We start from the raw sequence: 17,143 nt of genomic DNA, 5'->3' as shown, positions 1-17,143 counted from the left end.
GTATTAAATACTTCATTTTAAATGTTCTTAAAATAAACATTTCAGTGTAGTGAACACTAGAGCATTCAATAAATGTTTCTGTAGAAATCAATTCTCTGATATTGTTAATTTTATTAAGCTTTCTGTTTTATGGAAATCTTAGGGTCAGACTATCATTCTGCAGAGCAGAGAAAAAAGAGTGAATAAGAGTATCTACTCAGTCATTCCTTTAGTTATGCTGGTTATCATCATATGACAGAAAAATAATTTTACTTAGAAGCTTGAAGCTTAAGGGAGGAAATTTCTATAAATTAAGGGGTATACTATAAAGCTGATATTACAGAAGGGCAATGATTTCATCTAGATAAATTCCTGCCAGTTTACAATGGGAAGTTGTTGCCTAAAGACATTCACTGGCTGGGGATAAGAAAATGAGAACACTCCGGCTCCGGAAGAAAAGTCATTAACTGGCAACATAATAGAAAATGGCAGCTGTAACATTCAATTCCAGAGAATCTCACAATCTGAACACCACTTTTAAAATCATTAAGTAGGAACCTGATAGTTCTACCTATTTTCTAGAAATCACAGTAGATGCAAAAGGTTTAGGAACAGCCTTTGGGGTATGAGGTCTTGAAAAGATTTGTGTAGTCCTAAAGAAACACTTTAGCTCAGAATATAATGAGAAGGAAGATGCTCTGAAGCCTGAAATTTAGAATCTAAATAGCTTAGACCAGGGGGATCCAAACTTGGCAACTTTAAGGCTTGTGGACTTCAACTCCCAGAATTCTTGGAGTTGAAGTCCACAAGTCTTAAAGTTGCCAAGTTTGGACACCCCTGCCTTAGACCATATAATAACTATATGCTCTGGACAAGGGGTGTCAAACTCACGGCCCGCGGGCCACACTCTGGCCATGCCCACCCCATTTTAGGAGAGGGGGGAAGTCGTGATACATCACCTGATGACAACATGATGATGTGAGTTTGACATCCCTGCCCTGGCTGGTGCTTTCATTCATAGCAAGTACAGTTTCCAGGAACGGTTACCTTATAGACTGGCGTAAGATATAACAAGATGATACTGCTCCCCATTCCATTTCCAAATGCCAGATGGACTGGCAATCCTTTCTTTGGCTCTAGAATGGGGAAAATTCCTTAGGTGTTTCTGGAAGTGGCACATAGGCTTCAGCACCAGAATACAGTCTCAGTTGCCTTCTGATTCCTTCAGCTTCTTGAAGTGAAACCTAATTCAATCTAATTGAACCCTGCCTAATAAAAACCTTGTTAATGAATAATTATTTATTTAGAGAAGGTAACTTCTGTTTACTTGAAAGAATGGCGGATAAGACACTACATGTTCTTTGCTTCAAACTTTTATAGTATATCCAAGTGAGGTAGATTTATTTCCAAGGAAGGAAGCCTAATTAGCCAAAAACCAACTAACATTTTGTCCATAGCATGAGAAAAACAAGATAAAGAATCCATTAAGACAGAGGGAAAAGTAGGGAAAAGAATTAGTAGATTCTACTTTTGGGGATAGAAGAAGATATTGCATTTACATGTTGATTCAAAATTGAAGTATATAAATACACTGCCATGCTGAGATGGGGAATTGGACGACTTACGACAGCCAATTCACTGCAGCCAACTCACCATAGCTATCTTGCCATAGGAAAATTCACCATGGCCAACCTGCAGTGGGACAACTCAGTGCAGGACAATTTAATAATTCTATTTAATTATTCAAAATAAATAACAATTATTTTAATTTTTTCCATTCATATTTCATTCTGCCCTTCCTTTGCATCCTTTCTTTAATGATTCTATTCCACTATTTTGTTGATAAAGCAAAGATAAGAATTAGTATTATCCATAAAGTACACACTTATAGATGCATCCATAGAAATATTATGGTGATGGTCAAAAACTCTTAATTCTTTACGCTTAAACAGAGATGGAATGGAATTTCCTTAATGATCTATAGATATTACAAAAGCACATGGAATATAAGTGATTTAATATTGAAGTGGATAACTAAGTAATAAAATAGATTTCTACTACTTCTGATGAGGTTATAGATTATCAAGAAAGATTTCTGGAATCAGAATAGACTGTAGTACACTATGGCAAAAAGTACTGAAGTTACTTATAAAAAGCCTCTTGTCTATATTCTTAATACTTGAGTATGTCCTCTGTATGCCAGTACCATCTGGGAATAGTCAGTTACAAGGGACTTAAGTAGCTATGCCCCAAAACTCCTGGAAAGCTCCAGTTTGCTTAAAGATCATGCAAATACCAATCTGGCTAAGTGTCATGTAAACAATCTCTAGAAAAATATTAAATCAACTGTTACCAATGACAGATGATAAATCCTATACAGTACATAGACTGGTTTCCACAGTATATATCCGTAATAGCACACAAGCCGTCACCCCAGTTCAGGTCTGCTGAGCATGCGTGCATATCTCCTGCCAGCCAGCTGGTCTTCCAGTCTCTGCCACACATGCATGGGGGGGCACATGGGGGCCATTTGCACATGTGTGGGAATGGGGCGCATGCAGGGGGCCGCACACACATGTGTGCGGTGATGGGGCGCATGCAGGGGGGCTGCATGCGCATTGAATTTTGGGGATTTGGGCACGCACGTGCTTTGGGCACTTGGTTCGGGAAAGGTAAGCTATCACTGGTATGTATGGTATTAAAGCAATCCTTGGAAATAATTTTGAAGGATATTATGTTTCTGAAGAATGAGCCACAAGCCTTTTACTGTGAAGTTGCCAATTAGGAATTTATAACTAATAAACTTGTCCTATTTTAGTTCTTTGACACTTTATGTCACATTTTCTCTTTGATAATATCTCAAAATTATATTAAACTGAAGTTTCTCCATCTATACATCTTGCCTTAAACCTAGTAATATAATCTGAAGGAAATTATTAGTTGGTCATCACTGCTTGACTTTAGATAGCAGCACATGAGAAAGAAGATATCAGATTCTAATGTTCAGTGAAGCAGATACTGTTAATTACTGTGTTGCTCTGAAAGTTTTATTGTAACTTCATAAAAGATCTATAAACGTAAGATATCTTGATGTAGGTCAAAGTTTTCTGAAGCTGCATTAGAATTATCAGCATGCTACGGTGTATAAGACCAAAAGATGTAAATTAATGCAAGCGCTTAATCTTTGAATAAGAAATAGCTAAAGGTTTGTCTGCTTTTCTGTGTAAATAGGCTCCAAAAGCATTCCATTTTACAGCTATTTAAAAACTTCTGTAATGGCTGCCAAGGGTTATGGCAACCAACAGTTTGACAGGCTGCTATTGACTCAACCTGACTTGTGTGCCTCAAAGCCTGACCCTGCTGAGTCAGTTGTTCTGACTTTTTCTGGCCTAGAGGTCCAGTCTCCACTACTGTATAGCTGGGTGACTGCAATAATCAACTGTGTTGGGTTATTTGTCATGAAAAATTCATTGAAATATTATATATGAATGTCTTGATATGGAGATTCTTTACCAAAGCAATGTTGATATTGAAACAGTATTTGTTAATCAAAATACCAAAAAAAGGTTGAATGAAAGTATGTTTCTTTTCATTTTTTTTGTCATCTAACAATGCAATAACAACATCAATAAAAGGCATCATACAAACATCAGTTTGGTGTAGTAGTTAAGATGCCAACCTAGAAAACTGGAGACTGAGACCCACATTTGGCATGAAAGCCCAATGAGCCAGTCATCCTCCTTTCAGTCCAACTCACTTCATAAGGAGGAGTTGCTGTGGAAAAAAGCAGGAAGGGGAAAGGGTATTGGAATGTATGCCTTGAGTTGTTTATGGAAAAAAGGATACGAATTAGATAGCTAGCTAGATAGACAGACAGACAGACAGACAGACAGACAGACAGACAGATTATAGATCGCGACAGACAAAGAGACAGACAGACAGATTAACTGACAGACAGACAGATATAAAATAAAATATTTTATAAAATATAAAAAATAAAGGCATGGAAATTTCAGCTTGTTTATCAGTAATATAAAAATCAGTATGTAAGGAAGAAAACTCAACCATAGCCAAAAAAAATGGCTATTAGCTGATAGCTTGTTTGATGTCATGCATCATTGCATTAACATGAGTGAGTATTTTTATGAAATTACAGCATAAACAGAGCTTCTAAAACTAAATAAACAGATGAAGTTCAATTATCTTTTTTCCTCAACTATAAGTAAAAGTCCCACAGTATTAGAAATATACATAGAGACTGTTAAGGCAGAGAGCTAGTAAACTACCAGATATGTGTTCAGACTTCAGAGTAGCCATCTGTAATTTGGGAATATATTGAACTTCAGCTCCCAGAATTTCAAGCAGCATGTCCAAATCTTGATCTTCTGGATGCAGAAAAACAACATATTTGGAGCGCATCACATGGAGCAAGGTTGTCTCAAAACATCACAGCCTCAGGCACATGAAGAGATAATCTGTAGCAACCAGACTTTTTCAACTGGCTGGTAGATTTAAACTCTTTGATTGGTTAATCCTAATCTAGTTTTTAGTTAATGAGTGTATTGGATGTAATATTCTCTAGTTCAACTATCATCTTTTCTACTGATATAGATAAACTTTCCTTACAATGGCATTGGGCCATTGAGTTAGTGCCCACAATAAATCAGAATGATCTCAGTTGATGGCATTTTAAAGCATATGATTTGATAGTCCCAACATAAGCAATAATCTAGGCCCTCATGCTTTCCATGGAATGTCATTAGAACAGTTTCCATACCAATCTGGACTCTATCCTTGTTTGGCCAATAAGCAGTATTTTTGTATAAAGCATATTATCTCTAATCTAACCTCCATCTTTGTATCTAAATATATAATTCCCCAGTGAATATGCCTCTGAATAGGAAAATACATATCCCAGATCAAAATTCAGGTGATTTTATATACTGCATGGCATCAAATTTATAGAGCTACCTAAATCAACCATCTCAGGACAGATAACAATAAAACAGCTAATACAAAACACCCAATTATAAGCAAGACTAGATAAAAAAATGAGAAAAACACGCAAGCAAGCAAGCAAGCAAATAAACAAAAAAGCCCATCTGATAATAAAAAGGCATCAAAAACAATTTCTTATCCCAGGGCCTGGAGAAAGAACCAGACAATTAAAACTAATTTGCTGGGCAATGAAGTTGGGCCATGTGAACCTCTGGAGATATGTCATTCTAGACTGCAAGTGCCAATGCAGTAAGGTATGATGCTATAATAATTTCTTAGTATAACCATATTTAGGTTAAATCAGATGTTGGCCAATTCAACTACTAAAAGATCTTGGCCAAGTTCCTATAAGGAGATGCCAATGGATTTCTCACACCTAAAATTGTTATACTATATACTTAACTGTTCAGGATTGTAAAATTGCCATTGCTGCTTGCCAGTCAAGTACATTTATAACTGAATGCAGACACTTTACCTTTTCTTCTTAATCGATGATGACCAATTGTTACTCCATATATCCTTGCATTTTGAGGCATGCTCAGATTTCTGCACTCTGGCTGTATTAAGAATTGCTCTGTTTATATAAAAAGGAAAATCCATTTGAAAGAAGAGCAAACATACTTTGCAATAGCGCAATGAATTGCTGAAAAGATAAGTAACAGGTCAAATTATGAAAGAAACAAGAAATACCAATGAGGTCTATTTCAGCCTGAAGAAGAATGACTTTGAATTGCCACCCAATGCAGAATTTATTTTTTAAACTTGATTTTTGATTGAATTGTGTAGCGCATTGTGTAGATGCTAATGTAAACCAGAAACACATTAAAAAAAATGGAATTCCCACTTCAGCTTCAATAGCAATACATTTCAATCCCACTTCCCAACTTCAATAGCAATACAATTCAAAACTGTATTGACATATTTTACAATAAATATAAAATGTTTTTCTTAAATGTTCTCAAAATTCTATTTAAAAAAAATCACAGGATCTTATCTGTTTTTAATGGCAGCATCAAGTTTTTGCAATTCTATTACAACTTCACTCCAGGGTAGCTGTAAGAAGAAAGCATTGATTTATAAGCAAATACATTCTGATAAATTAATTCTGAATGCTTTATGCTGGGCAGCTTACATTGGGCAACTGTCCCTAGAACAATTCTATAGACATATGTTCATATAAAGTAAAACAGTGAACCCTAATCTAAGTTAGCTGCATTAAATAGTTCAAACTGCCCAGCATAAAGCATTCAGAATTAATGTGTAAGAATGTAATTGCTTATAAATCAATGCTTCCTTCTTACAGCTACCCTGGAGTGAAGTTGTACTAGAATTGCAAAAGCTTGATGCTGCCATTAAAGACAGATAATTCAAGTTAAGTATTTGGAGGAATACTGAAAAGCAGAAAATTTTAGTAAGGCAAAGCAACTTCAGCTACCACCATCCTAGCCATTAATTTTTCCTAATAATTGGAGCAGTGATTAGGGCAAATTAATTTACCCAAAATCAATGATTATTTATAGCTATACTTAATCACTCTGCTTTGCTCTAATTTTTATGTCAGCTAATTCTTTTATCCTGTATTTTGGGTATCCAGCTAATTGTATGTGGCACTATAACCTTGGGTTCAAGTTTTTATTCTAAATATTTTTTTCTTTCTCCAAAAATTCTTATTTTCATTCTCTCTCTCCTTCTCTCCCTCTCTCTTTCTCTTTCTCCCTCCCTCCCTCCCTCCCTCCATCTCCCTCTGTCACCCAATCTCTCCATTTATTCATTCATTCTGCTCCTACAAAAAAAAGGCGAATAAATGGCATTTTAGTTATTCTACACAGCAACAATATCACCAAATGAGCTCACATATGCTGGCTTGGGAACTCTGAAAGTTGAAGCTCATGAAACTTAAAATTGCCAAGCTGAAAAACAACTCCTTATGACATTTGTTGCCTCAGCAAGAGGGTTGCAATGCAGTAGGGAGAAACCATTACAATGGCTGCAAGCACTGGGCCTCTGGCAGGCAACTTAAATACAGCCTGAAAAAAAGCTCTTTACCCGAGGGATGTTCTGTTCTTTGAGGTGAAGGTGAAATGCAGCCCACATAGTCTGTCCACCTTCTTCAACCCTTCCATAAGTGCTCTCTGTGTAACAGCAGCTTCCATCAAATGGTTGGGATGCTTACAGGTGACTTTTCTGCACCTCCTGCAGCTCCACTGAAATCTTTATGGCTTTTCTAACCTCTGTGGAATCTGCTTCTGGCCACAGGAGGGCATAAGGAAAAGAAGCAAAGAAGCAGAAGCAAAGCCACGTGTCCATTTAATTTTGCAGTCCAAAGCAAGGAAAGGATGCATGTTATCCTATGAAGCAGCTTGGAGTGTTTTGCTCAAAATTTGTCAAAGTGACATTTTTCCACTTCCTCCCAGGATTTGCATGTCAATATTGAATTCTGTAGGGAAGCTACCAAAACAGAACAAACAAGGAAATTCACAAAGCCCTTGAAAGTAGGAATATCTCTAAGTCCTTTGAGAAATAAGAAGGTGGGCTGAATTGCACTCAAACTTTTACAATAATCAGCCATGATTTTTAGTTGAATATAGCCCAATATATTGATGTAATTTGTTTCATTGCTGAAAACAGCTTCCTTTCCACCTACCTTCGGCTAATACCTTCTCACTACTACTTGGAGAAGAGTAGGCTCCTACAAAATGCATATTAAAGAAACTGGCATTGAAAAATAATGTTTGAATAATCACAGTAAGAAATGTTTGACTATTGATGTATCAAGCCAGCCCTTGATTCGGTAAAAGTTGATAAAGAAGGCAGCTGTTGTGTCTTGAGAAAAATGTTTTCTTGAGGGCAGGACAAGAAATGACAGATAGAAGATTATTAAAGAGAAATCCAACCCATAATTAAGGAGAAATTTCCTGACAGTGAGAACAATTAATCAGTAGAACAGTCTGCCTCCTGGAGTTGTGGGTGCTCCATCATTGGAGGTTTTTAAGAAGAGATTGGATAGCATTTGTTCTGAATAATAGGGGCTCCAATCTCCCTTACAATTCTGTTATCCTATTATTCTGTTTCCTAATATTGTGACCACAGAGTTAAAAGCCAAGCAAAAGAATAAGAAAACAACAGCTAAGAGGTGGTAGTCAAATTTATAAAGTAATTAGCACTCTTCAGCCATGGTGTGAATCCTAATCACTGCATTCCAAAATGAAACAGAGAGACAGTCAGACAGATTATAAAAATATCAGTGCTCTGGACCATAAAATACTTTGGCAGAACAAAGGAGTAACAGGCAAGCACAGAGGCACCAATAAAAACCTGTTTTCTCATGTAAGTAGTATTAGCACAGTGAAATATACTTCTGTTTTTACTTTATTGTCCTAAGCCAGAATGTAAATTATTTTGTGTGGGCTTAATTCAGTGTTTTAAGTTAACAATTTCATTCACTAAGCAACTGAAGAAAACTTAAAGACATTGTGATTTATTACAACACGAGAATTGAGTACTTCCTTCCTACTTTTTTAAAGGCTTTTTTTTATCTGCAAATCTTCATTAATGGAAACTTGAAATAAATATTATTTGATGTGAGTAGTATTGGAAGCTTCCATTTGTCCTTGTAATTTCTCAGAATTAAAATGAAAAACGTACTCTAACTATTGCTGTACTTAGAGTAAGCACATTGAAATCAATATCTTAAATTGATTTAAGTTAGCAATAAGTAACTTGTCTCATTTCAGTATTTTCAGCAGACTTTCTCTAAGCATGACCAAATTTGGGTTCATACCATAACTCCTTGCAAAAAATCTAGTTACCGTATATACTCGAATATAAGCCGATCCGAGTATAAGCCGAGGTCCCCAATTTTACCCCAAAAACTGGGGTAAACTGGGGACTCGAGTATAAGCCGAGGGTGGGAAATGAGGCACCTACTGGTTGGGGAAACCCTCCCTCCCTCAGCTGAGAAGGCTGGCGGCTCCCCCGCCCCGCCCTCTCACTGCACCGGCAGGGCTTCCGTCCGGTAAAATGTGAAAAAAAGAAAGAAAAAAAACTCGAGTATAAGCCGTATAGACCCGAGTATAAGCCGAGGGGAAGTTTTTCAGCACAAAAAACGTGCTGAAAAACTCGGCTTATACTCGAGTATATACGGTATTCTAGTTATAGCTCTATAATTTCTTTTCAGACATCTCCTGAGTTGGATGGAGTTGATTGCTGGGTCAGTTGGGATGTGCACAGTGGTGGGATTCAGCCAGTTCGCACCACTTCAGGAGAACTGGTTGTTAACTTTCTGAGCAATTTGGCAAACTGGTTGTTCGAAGAAATCATTAGGGCAGAGAACCAGTTGTTAAATTACTTGAATCCCACCACTGGATGTGCAGTCTATGGAACACACACACACACACACACACACACACACACACACACACAGCGCCTCACTGCTCCCCATTTTGCAGCCTGAATCCAACTTCAGAACTCACTACCAACATTTGAGGAATCCAAACTAAGCTAAACCAATTATTGATGGCAGGATGCTATGTTGGATTGGTATATTTCTTTCTTTTGATTGGTTTTTGCTTTGTATGTTAATGCTCTAAATTTATTATCTATCTCAACCTTTCTCCAAACTCAAAATTCTCTCCTTTCTTTATGATGTTGGTGGGTCACTGGAGATGCACCTGGCAATCCTCTGCAGCTTACTGTACAGTACTTAACCAAAAATAGTTGCCCATGCCTAACTTAGATGAAATGTCCTCCTGCTATCCAATTGTTCTACGGTACCTAGAAGCAAACTAAGTAATAAGCAAAAGCCAACATGGATTGTCAAAAACAGATCATGCCAGACTAATCTTATTGCATTCTTTGATGAAGTGACAAAATTAGTGGACCAGAGGAATGCTGTCGATATAATTTACTTGGACTTCAGTAAGGCATTTGATAAAGTAGACCATAATCTACTACTAGATAAAGTTGAAAAATGTGGGTTAGACAGCACCACCACCAGATGGATTCATAACTGGCTGACCAACTGCACTCAACGTGTAGTCCTCAATGGAACTGCATCCACATGGCGAGAAGTATGCAGTGGAATACCCAAAGGCTCTGTTTTAGGCCCAGTACTCTTCAATATCTTCATCAATGACTTGGACAAGGGGATAGATGGGGAACTCATCAAATTTGCAGATGACACCAAGCTGGCAGGAATAGCCAACACTCCAGAAGATAGGCTCAAGATACAGAAGAATCTTGGCAGACTTGAACATTGGGCGCTATCTAACAAAATGAAATTCAACAGTGAAAAAAGTAAGGTTCTACATTTAGGCAAAAAACCCAAAATGTACAGGTACCGTATATGTGGTACCTTGCTCAATAGGAGTAACTGTGAAAGGGATCTTGGAGTCCTGGTGGACAACCATTTAGATATGAACCAGCAGTGTGCAGCAGCTGCCAAAAAAGTCAACACAGTTCTGGGCTGCATAAATAGAGGGATAGAATCAAGATCACATGAAGTGTTAATACCATTTTATAATGCTTTGGTAAGGCCACACTTGGAATATTGCATTCAGTTTTGGTTGCCACGATGTAAAAAAAATGTTGAGACTCTAGAAAGAATGCAGAGAAGACCAACGAAGATGATTAGGGGACTGGAGGCTAAAACATATGAAGAACGATTGCAGGAACTCTGTATGTTCTAATTTAATGAAAAGAAGGACTAGGGGAGACATGATGGCAGTGTTCCAATATCTCAGGGGTTTCCACAAAGAAGAGGGAGTCAAACTATTCTCCAAAGCACCTGAGGGTAGAACAAGAAGCAATGGGTGGAAACTAATCAAGGAGAGAAGCAACTTAGAACTAAGGATAAATTTCCTGACAGTTAGAACAATTAATAAATGGAACAACTTACCTGCAGAAGTTGTGAATGCTCCAACACTGGAAATTTTCAAGAAAATGTTGGATAACCATTTGTCTAAAATGGTGTAGGGTTTCCTGCCTGGGCAGAGGGTTTGACTAGAAGACCTCCAAAGTCCCTTCCAACTCTCTTATGATATTTAGGGCTACCACATCTGCCTTGCAACGTATGTATCTACATCTTTGCTGGCATCTAGAGGCTATTAGGATTTTTCCAACTTAAATGTCGTTAACCTAACCCTATTTTTCCCTTCTCTTAGACCTTATCTTGCAATTCCCTGGAATCAAGGAAAGAGCACATTCTCTTACACAAGAGGATTTCTATTGAACCATCCACAGCAGTGGTTTAACATTTATAAATCTACCAGGAAAATGCCTGTATGAACAAGACTGCATTCCCTAATGGTTGGTCGTGTGTGTGTATGTGTGTGTGTGTATGTGTGTGTGTGTGTGTGTGTATGTGTGTGTGTTAAATGTAGGGCTACCAAATCTGGACTACAAAAATCCAGATGATAGCTAGATAACAGTAAGATGTTATATAGTTTTCTGTATTTCTTTGCTGACTTTTTGGAACATCTCAATATTTATCGGCTCAGACTGGTAGCTATGGTAAATATTTGTATTACATTTTATATTTATATTTGTAAAGCATATTTGTAAAGCAAGTACAGCAAGTAGTAAATGATCTTAAAATAATATATATTTCCTATTTGACAATTGATTTCGTATAGGTACATCACACAACAGTGGAACAACTTTTTTTCAGCCAGGGACTAATTTGGAACATTGGGAGCAGATGTGGGCTGCTGCATTCCCAAAGGGTTACCATGGAAATCTGCCTATTTAAAATGGGAAGGGCCATCGAGCTGTCAAATCCAAGCTGCAAACTCAGACAACTTCTGCATGGAAACAGCAAAGAGTTAAGTTTTATGCATCTTCTTGTACCTCCCTGCAGGTATGTAACCCAGATCTTGTATCCTGAACAAAAACATGAATTTTTCAAGAGGTAAATAAAATTTCTCAGGATGTGCTGCCTTTCTAGGAGATGAAAATGGATCTTGTAACAGTCCAAAGCACTCCAATAAATAAATGGTAAGGACCAGTGGTTTGCATTATGATATTGATTGGCTGATTTGATCGATACCCCACTTTTCATGAAAGAGCTCAAGGGTGCATAGTGTTCTGTCCTCCTTTTCCTCTTACCACCATAAGCCTATGAAGTGCATTCAGCTGAAAGAGACCAAGAGCCACCAGATGACCATCCATGTCTGAGGAGATGGACTTGAGGTGTATCATTCCTAGGTGAAATGAGGTGTATCATTCCTAGTCCTTACCCCATACTTATCTGCTTCCTACAATAATCTATTTCTAAAATTCGGGTGGAATAAAAAACCTGGTAAATATAAGAAGAAGGCATTGGCACTTACTGTTTTCCACAGGCACCAACCAACCTGTCAACTCGAAGAGATTTTCTGAAAGTAAATAACAGGAGCACTTTTTCCTGAGGTATCCTTTTTTTTGTTTTTTTACAGAGAACAGAAAATAAATGGGAAGCTTGCTCTCTACTTCCCATTCTGTCTGTCTCTGTAAACCATCTCATTTGGCCATTGCTTTAGCTGAACACAACAGTGGTTATTTTTTAAAGCACAGTAATAGCAAACTTTATTCAACAGCAACTTAGTTTTTTGTGCTGTATGCTTATTGTGTGAAGAGGCACTTGTATTTCGCTACTTCTCTGTGTGAATTTGAGGTTTATAGGAAGCTAGTGTAACAAATGATAGATGATCACTAGTAAATATGATGCCAAAGCGCTAAAATATGAATGTCTTTTCTTTTGAAAAATTTTCATCCCAGATCCCTTTAAAGGATGATAGTATTAATAATCACAGGAAAGGTGTTACTATGCATGCTCTCTCTCTCTCTCTCTCTCTCTCTCTCTCTCTCTCTCTCTCTCTCTTACACATACACACGCACGCACACACACACACACACACAAGCATCTAGTAGCACATCAAAGAAAGGACTGGAGACAAAGTAAAAGATAACATTCAAGAAACTTAAAAAGAAACCAAGTATTTATATTTTCCAAACTACTTCAGAAATATTATTATTCTATTTGCTTAAATGTATAACAAAGACAAGTCTAAGGCAAGGCATACTATTTTTCCAGTGTTATAAATTAGCGTGTTTTCTGCTGTTGTGTAAAGATAGCATTTACTGAACTCTGCAGTTTACTTCAAGAGATCTGAAATATATGTTCAGTATATAGTCTTACACACTTACACAAAGTTTTAAAAGTGCTGTAAGTAGAGCAACAGACACATTTGCCCAACTATTAGTGTAATGAAAGATTATTGCACTAATAGACAACTGAACTTTAGGAAATAATTGGATCAGCCATCTAGAAGAAGGGTGAGGGACGCATCTTAGCTTCCTGTGGAATAATTCCTTACATTACTGCCCAACCCCAAGTGACAAACCGCGGAGACCTTTTGAGATGCTTCGCAGTCTCAGCGCAGGCTGATGTTAGCAGTGACTCTTTCTGATCCAAGGCAACGCAGAGGTGTATTCCCAACACAGCAAGCCCCTCACCATCTTTACCTGTTGGGGGCCACCGGAGTGACCACATGGACATTCGTGGGGGATCGGAGGTACCTCATCACTCTGGGGGTGTAGTCCGTCGCAGCTCTGCCCTCCATGTCCCAGCTACTGGCAAGAAAGCAAGGAAGCAAGCAAGAGAGACCAAAGTTGTCCTAGAGTGCCCAACGAAAGGAGCGGTCATCAAGAGCCACAGTACGCGCTTACCCAGCGGCTAATCCTACTTATAGTCTCCGCGGCACTGTGACCTATGTACACCCGGTCCGGAATAGAGGCTCCCCCATTTGTCATCTGCGCCCCCCGAACTCTGTTCCCCCTTCCTAAGCCACGCCTCCCCCGTGAAAGCTTTGGATCTCCTCCGCCTACCTTGCGCCCCCGGCGCCCCCGGCTGGGAGCCGCGCCAAGCACAGGAAGAGGAGCAGGCTACCGATCAGAGCAAGCAGGGCAAGAACCGCCCGCATCGTGCGTTCTCCCGCCTGCAGCTGCCGGGACAGCTGGACGGCGACGCGACCCAAAAGCTCCAGAAAGAGCGAGGAACGGAGGATGAAGAAGCGACGGCGATGGCAGCCCCCCTCTGCAGTGATGGCAACCCAGTCAGGTCGGCGGCAGTGGCGGTGGTGGGTAAAGGAGGGGCGGCGATGGCCCGCCCAGGGTCGCCTCCTCCTCTTCGGCCGCGCCGCGCCGCCTCCCCAGATGCTTCAACTCGCGAGGGGCGACCACCGCCAGTCCGGCTCGGTGGCAAGAGATTCGCCTCCTTCTGGGTCTGACGAAGCCAAGGGGAGGGGAGCACCTTGTCCCAGCCCTGCGAGCATCCCTTGGCAGCCCGCCTCCATTTCTCTCCCCCGCGGTCTCTCGTTCGCTCTACTCCTGGAGGGATGGAAACGGAATGGGGGGGGGAATTGGAGGGAGGGTGGCGCGGGGAAGAAATAGTGGGAGTAATCGGGTGCCGTGAAAGATAAGATAGGAGCGAAACCAAAATATTTGCCAGCAACCGTTTTCCAGCAGCAACTGATGTAAAACGACAGGAAAAGGGTGCCTCTGAGCATGTGAGGAATGATAGAGCTTTATGGACAATAATTGGATTTTAATCTTCTCCTGAGGCCCAAGCAAGCATAATGTGAAAAAACCAATAAAGCTCTTTCTGCATTTAATGACAGTGTTGCGGGAATACGATTTCAACCCAAGTTTTGATAAATTTAACATATTCACAGAGTTGGAAGAGACCTTGTAGGTCATCTAGTCCAACCCCTGGAGAGCCTACACCATTTCTGACAGATGGCTGTCGAGTCTTTTCTTGAAAGTGATATGGGATGATGCCCACTTTTTCTGGTGAAGGAGAAAATACCACAAAGGATTAGAGAAACAGGAAGTATTTATTTAATTATTTGCGCAAATAGGCACAGACTTCCACTTGCGTGGAAAAGAAAGTCTGAACTCCTGGCACCACCCAAGCCTATACTTTTATAGCTTCAGATACAGAAAGTAGAAAGCAGGAAAACACGAAATGGTACATAATTGGTTTACAGTTAATATGTCTATATATGGCAGTTATCTTACACCTTAAGTCATCTTTCACGACACGAGACATCCTCTGACACGTGTCATTAGTCACCTCCAGTATTCTTGTTAAGAACATTTCAGGGTTAAAAAGTTAAGAAGTAAACAGTTACAATATGTAGAAATATTCCCCTAAGTTTGCAACACAAGCCTCAGTCAAGCAGGATAACTTTGCTTTCACATAGAAGTAATTTTTCCCTTAGCATTACAACATCCTTACAGAATCATATGAGCAGTATAGGTACACACAGACCTTATTGGTATTTTAGGGTTGTATATATGTTGGGGGTCCTTTATCAAAAGCTTATCAAAAATATTTCTTTTTACTTACTCTTTTCATGTTTCCAAATTATGCTTATACTTTTACCTGTTATCTTATACATGATTGAAAAAGAAAGAAAGAAAGAAAGAAAGAAAGAAAGAAAGAAAGAAAGAAAGAAAGAAAGAAAGAAAGAAAGAAAGAAAGAAAGAAAGAAAGTGTTATCTCCAGCATCAGGCCACAAGTCCTGTTTGTGCTTTTTCTAAGGCCTGCCTGAACAGATATTTGTGAAAAGGAGCTGAGAAGAAAATGCTGGACTGGAAGAGTGGTATAGTCTAATTCAGCAGTACATTGTCTTCACACTTTGTCTTTTTAACATGGAATAGGATATGCAGGGATCCAAATGTAGTGGGTGGGTAAGGATCTCTGTGGGGGCATGTGACCCAAGCATGAAAGCTGACTGGATGACTTCAGGCCAGTCACTTTTCTTTCAGCCCAGGTCACCCCACAAGGTTGTTATTGTGGGAAGAATAGGAGGAGGAAAGAGTATTGTGTATGTTTGTCAGCTTGAGTTGTACATGAAAATAAGGTGGCGTAGAAATCTGAAAAAAGATATACTAGAGAAGTAATAGGCTGGACAAAACGAAATAAATATATTTGTTTTCTGCCATCTTCTTATTAACTGCCTCTTTTTGTTGCTTCTCTTTGACTCTCTGTTTCTCACTGTTTCCTGCCTGCCCCACCCCTGCCCCCCATATCCAGAAGGCTAATAGAGATTATCCTGCCAAAGGTTTCAACTGTTTGCCTATGAAGGGCACATGAAATATAGTCAAGGGCACATCGAAGAGGGCCCATGCCCAGCTCTAATATTTATTCATCCCTTTAATTTTAATAAAGAGTCATATGTTTACTCTTGGATTTGGCCCTTGATCATCATGATTTTCTCGTTGGATTTGTCATGGAGTTTGGAAGATATTATACTATTATTTGTCTTCTGCTTATTGTTTGAACGGATCTGAAATTTGCTAGCACAGGAGGGTTAATCCCAATAAATCTCAGTCAGGCAGACAAGTCAAGAGACTTTGTGCAAAGCTTCTCTTTAAATTTCAATGCTTTGTTTTTACAAAAATGTCCTTCAGGGAATTTTGTTTGGAAGTTACAGCCAACCTAGTATAGTTTATTGCCTATCATCCACCAACATGGCAAGACTTTTCCTTCAATAATTGTATTAAAGATTATATTATGCAAGCAAACCTTCTACAGCTACAAAATGGCAAGTCTTTTTCATTTATGGATAATTTAAAGAAACTCATAGAAGATTATTGAATTGGCTAGAAAAAGAGAAAACAAAACCAACTTTCTGAATCCCTGTAGGGCTTCCAAAAGCTGTTTTGTCTCAGATGGATGTTGACAGAAACCTGTCATATGTGCAGACACATCTAATACGAGGTTATTAGTGTCAGATTTTTGTCTTCCTAGGGATTTTGCACACCACAAGATATAAAAATAGTCACTTGATATGCAAAATGCTTGTATGCCTATGTCAGTGTAGTTTTTACAGAGACATTGGGAAGGGAGAAGTTCTTATACTTGAACTCTAAAAAAGAGGGAATCATATTCCAGTTAACTCAACTCTTTATTTCTGTCCTTCAGAGATGCTGTTTCGATGCATGAAGAGGCTTTTGATGCTCTGAAGAACATTTATTTTTAGCGTGCCATAAATTTGGTACCTATTCTCCCTCCCCTTCCACCCCCTCCCAAAAAATTGTACCACCAGTTGTATCAAAGTGTTGAGTCAACATTTTTGTGTTCAAGAGGGTGAACTTCTTTATGATCTGTTTCATAATGAAA

The 17,143-nt window shown here is 38.9% G+C and overlaps 1 protein-coding gene across 1 annotated transcript in view; it reads right to left on the bottom strand.

The window, feature by feature from the left end:
- The window catches only part of ST8SIA6 (ST8 alpha-N-acetyl-neuraminide alpha-2,8-sialyltransferase 6), a 51,264-nt gene extending 37,288 nt beyond the window's left edge, over window positions 1–13,976 (bottom strand). Inside the window, exons 1-3 of the mRNA XM_058183964.1 lie at window positions 13,843–13,976; window positions 13,480–13,584; window positions 5,453–5,551 (exon numbers count right to left, since the gene is read on the bottom strand). Of these exons, the coding sequence (XP_058039947.1) occupies window positions 5,453–5,551; window positions 13,480–13,584; window positions 13,843–13,937 (299 nt within the window). The 5' untranslated portion in view covers window positions 13,938–13,976. The remainder of the gene's footprint in view (window positions 1–5,452; window positions 5,552–13,479; window positions 13,585–13,842) is intronic.
- Between the last annotated feature and the right edge of the window lie 3,167 nt (window positions 13,977–17,143).

Source organism: Ahaetulla prasina, chromosome 4 (assembly GCF_028640845.1).
Source record: "Ahaetulla prasina isolate Xishuangbanna chromosome 4, ASM2864084v1, whole genome shotgun sequence".
Lineage (NCBI taxonomy): Eukaryota > Metazoa > Chordata > Lepidosauria > Squamata > Colubridae > Ahaetulla > Ahaetulla prasina.
This window is presented reverse-complemented; position numbering and strand designations above follow the sequence as displayed.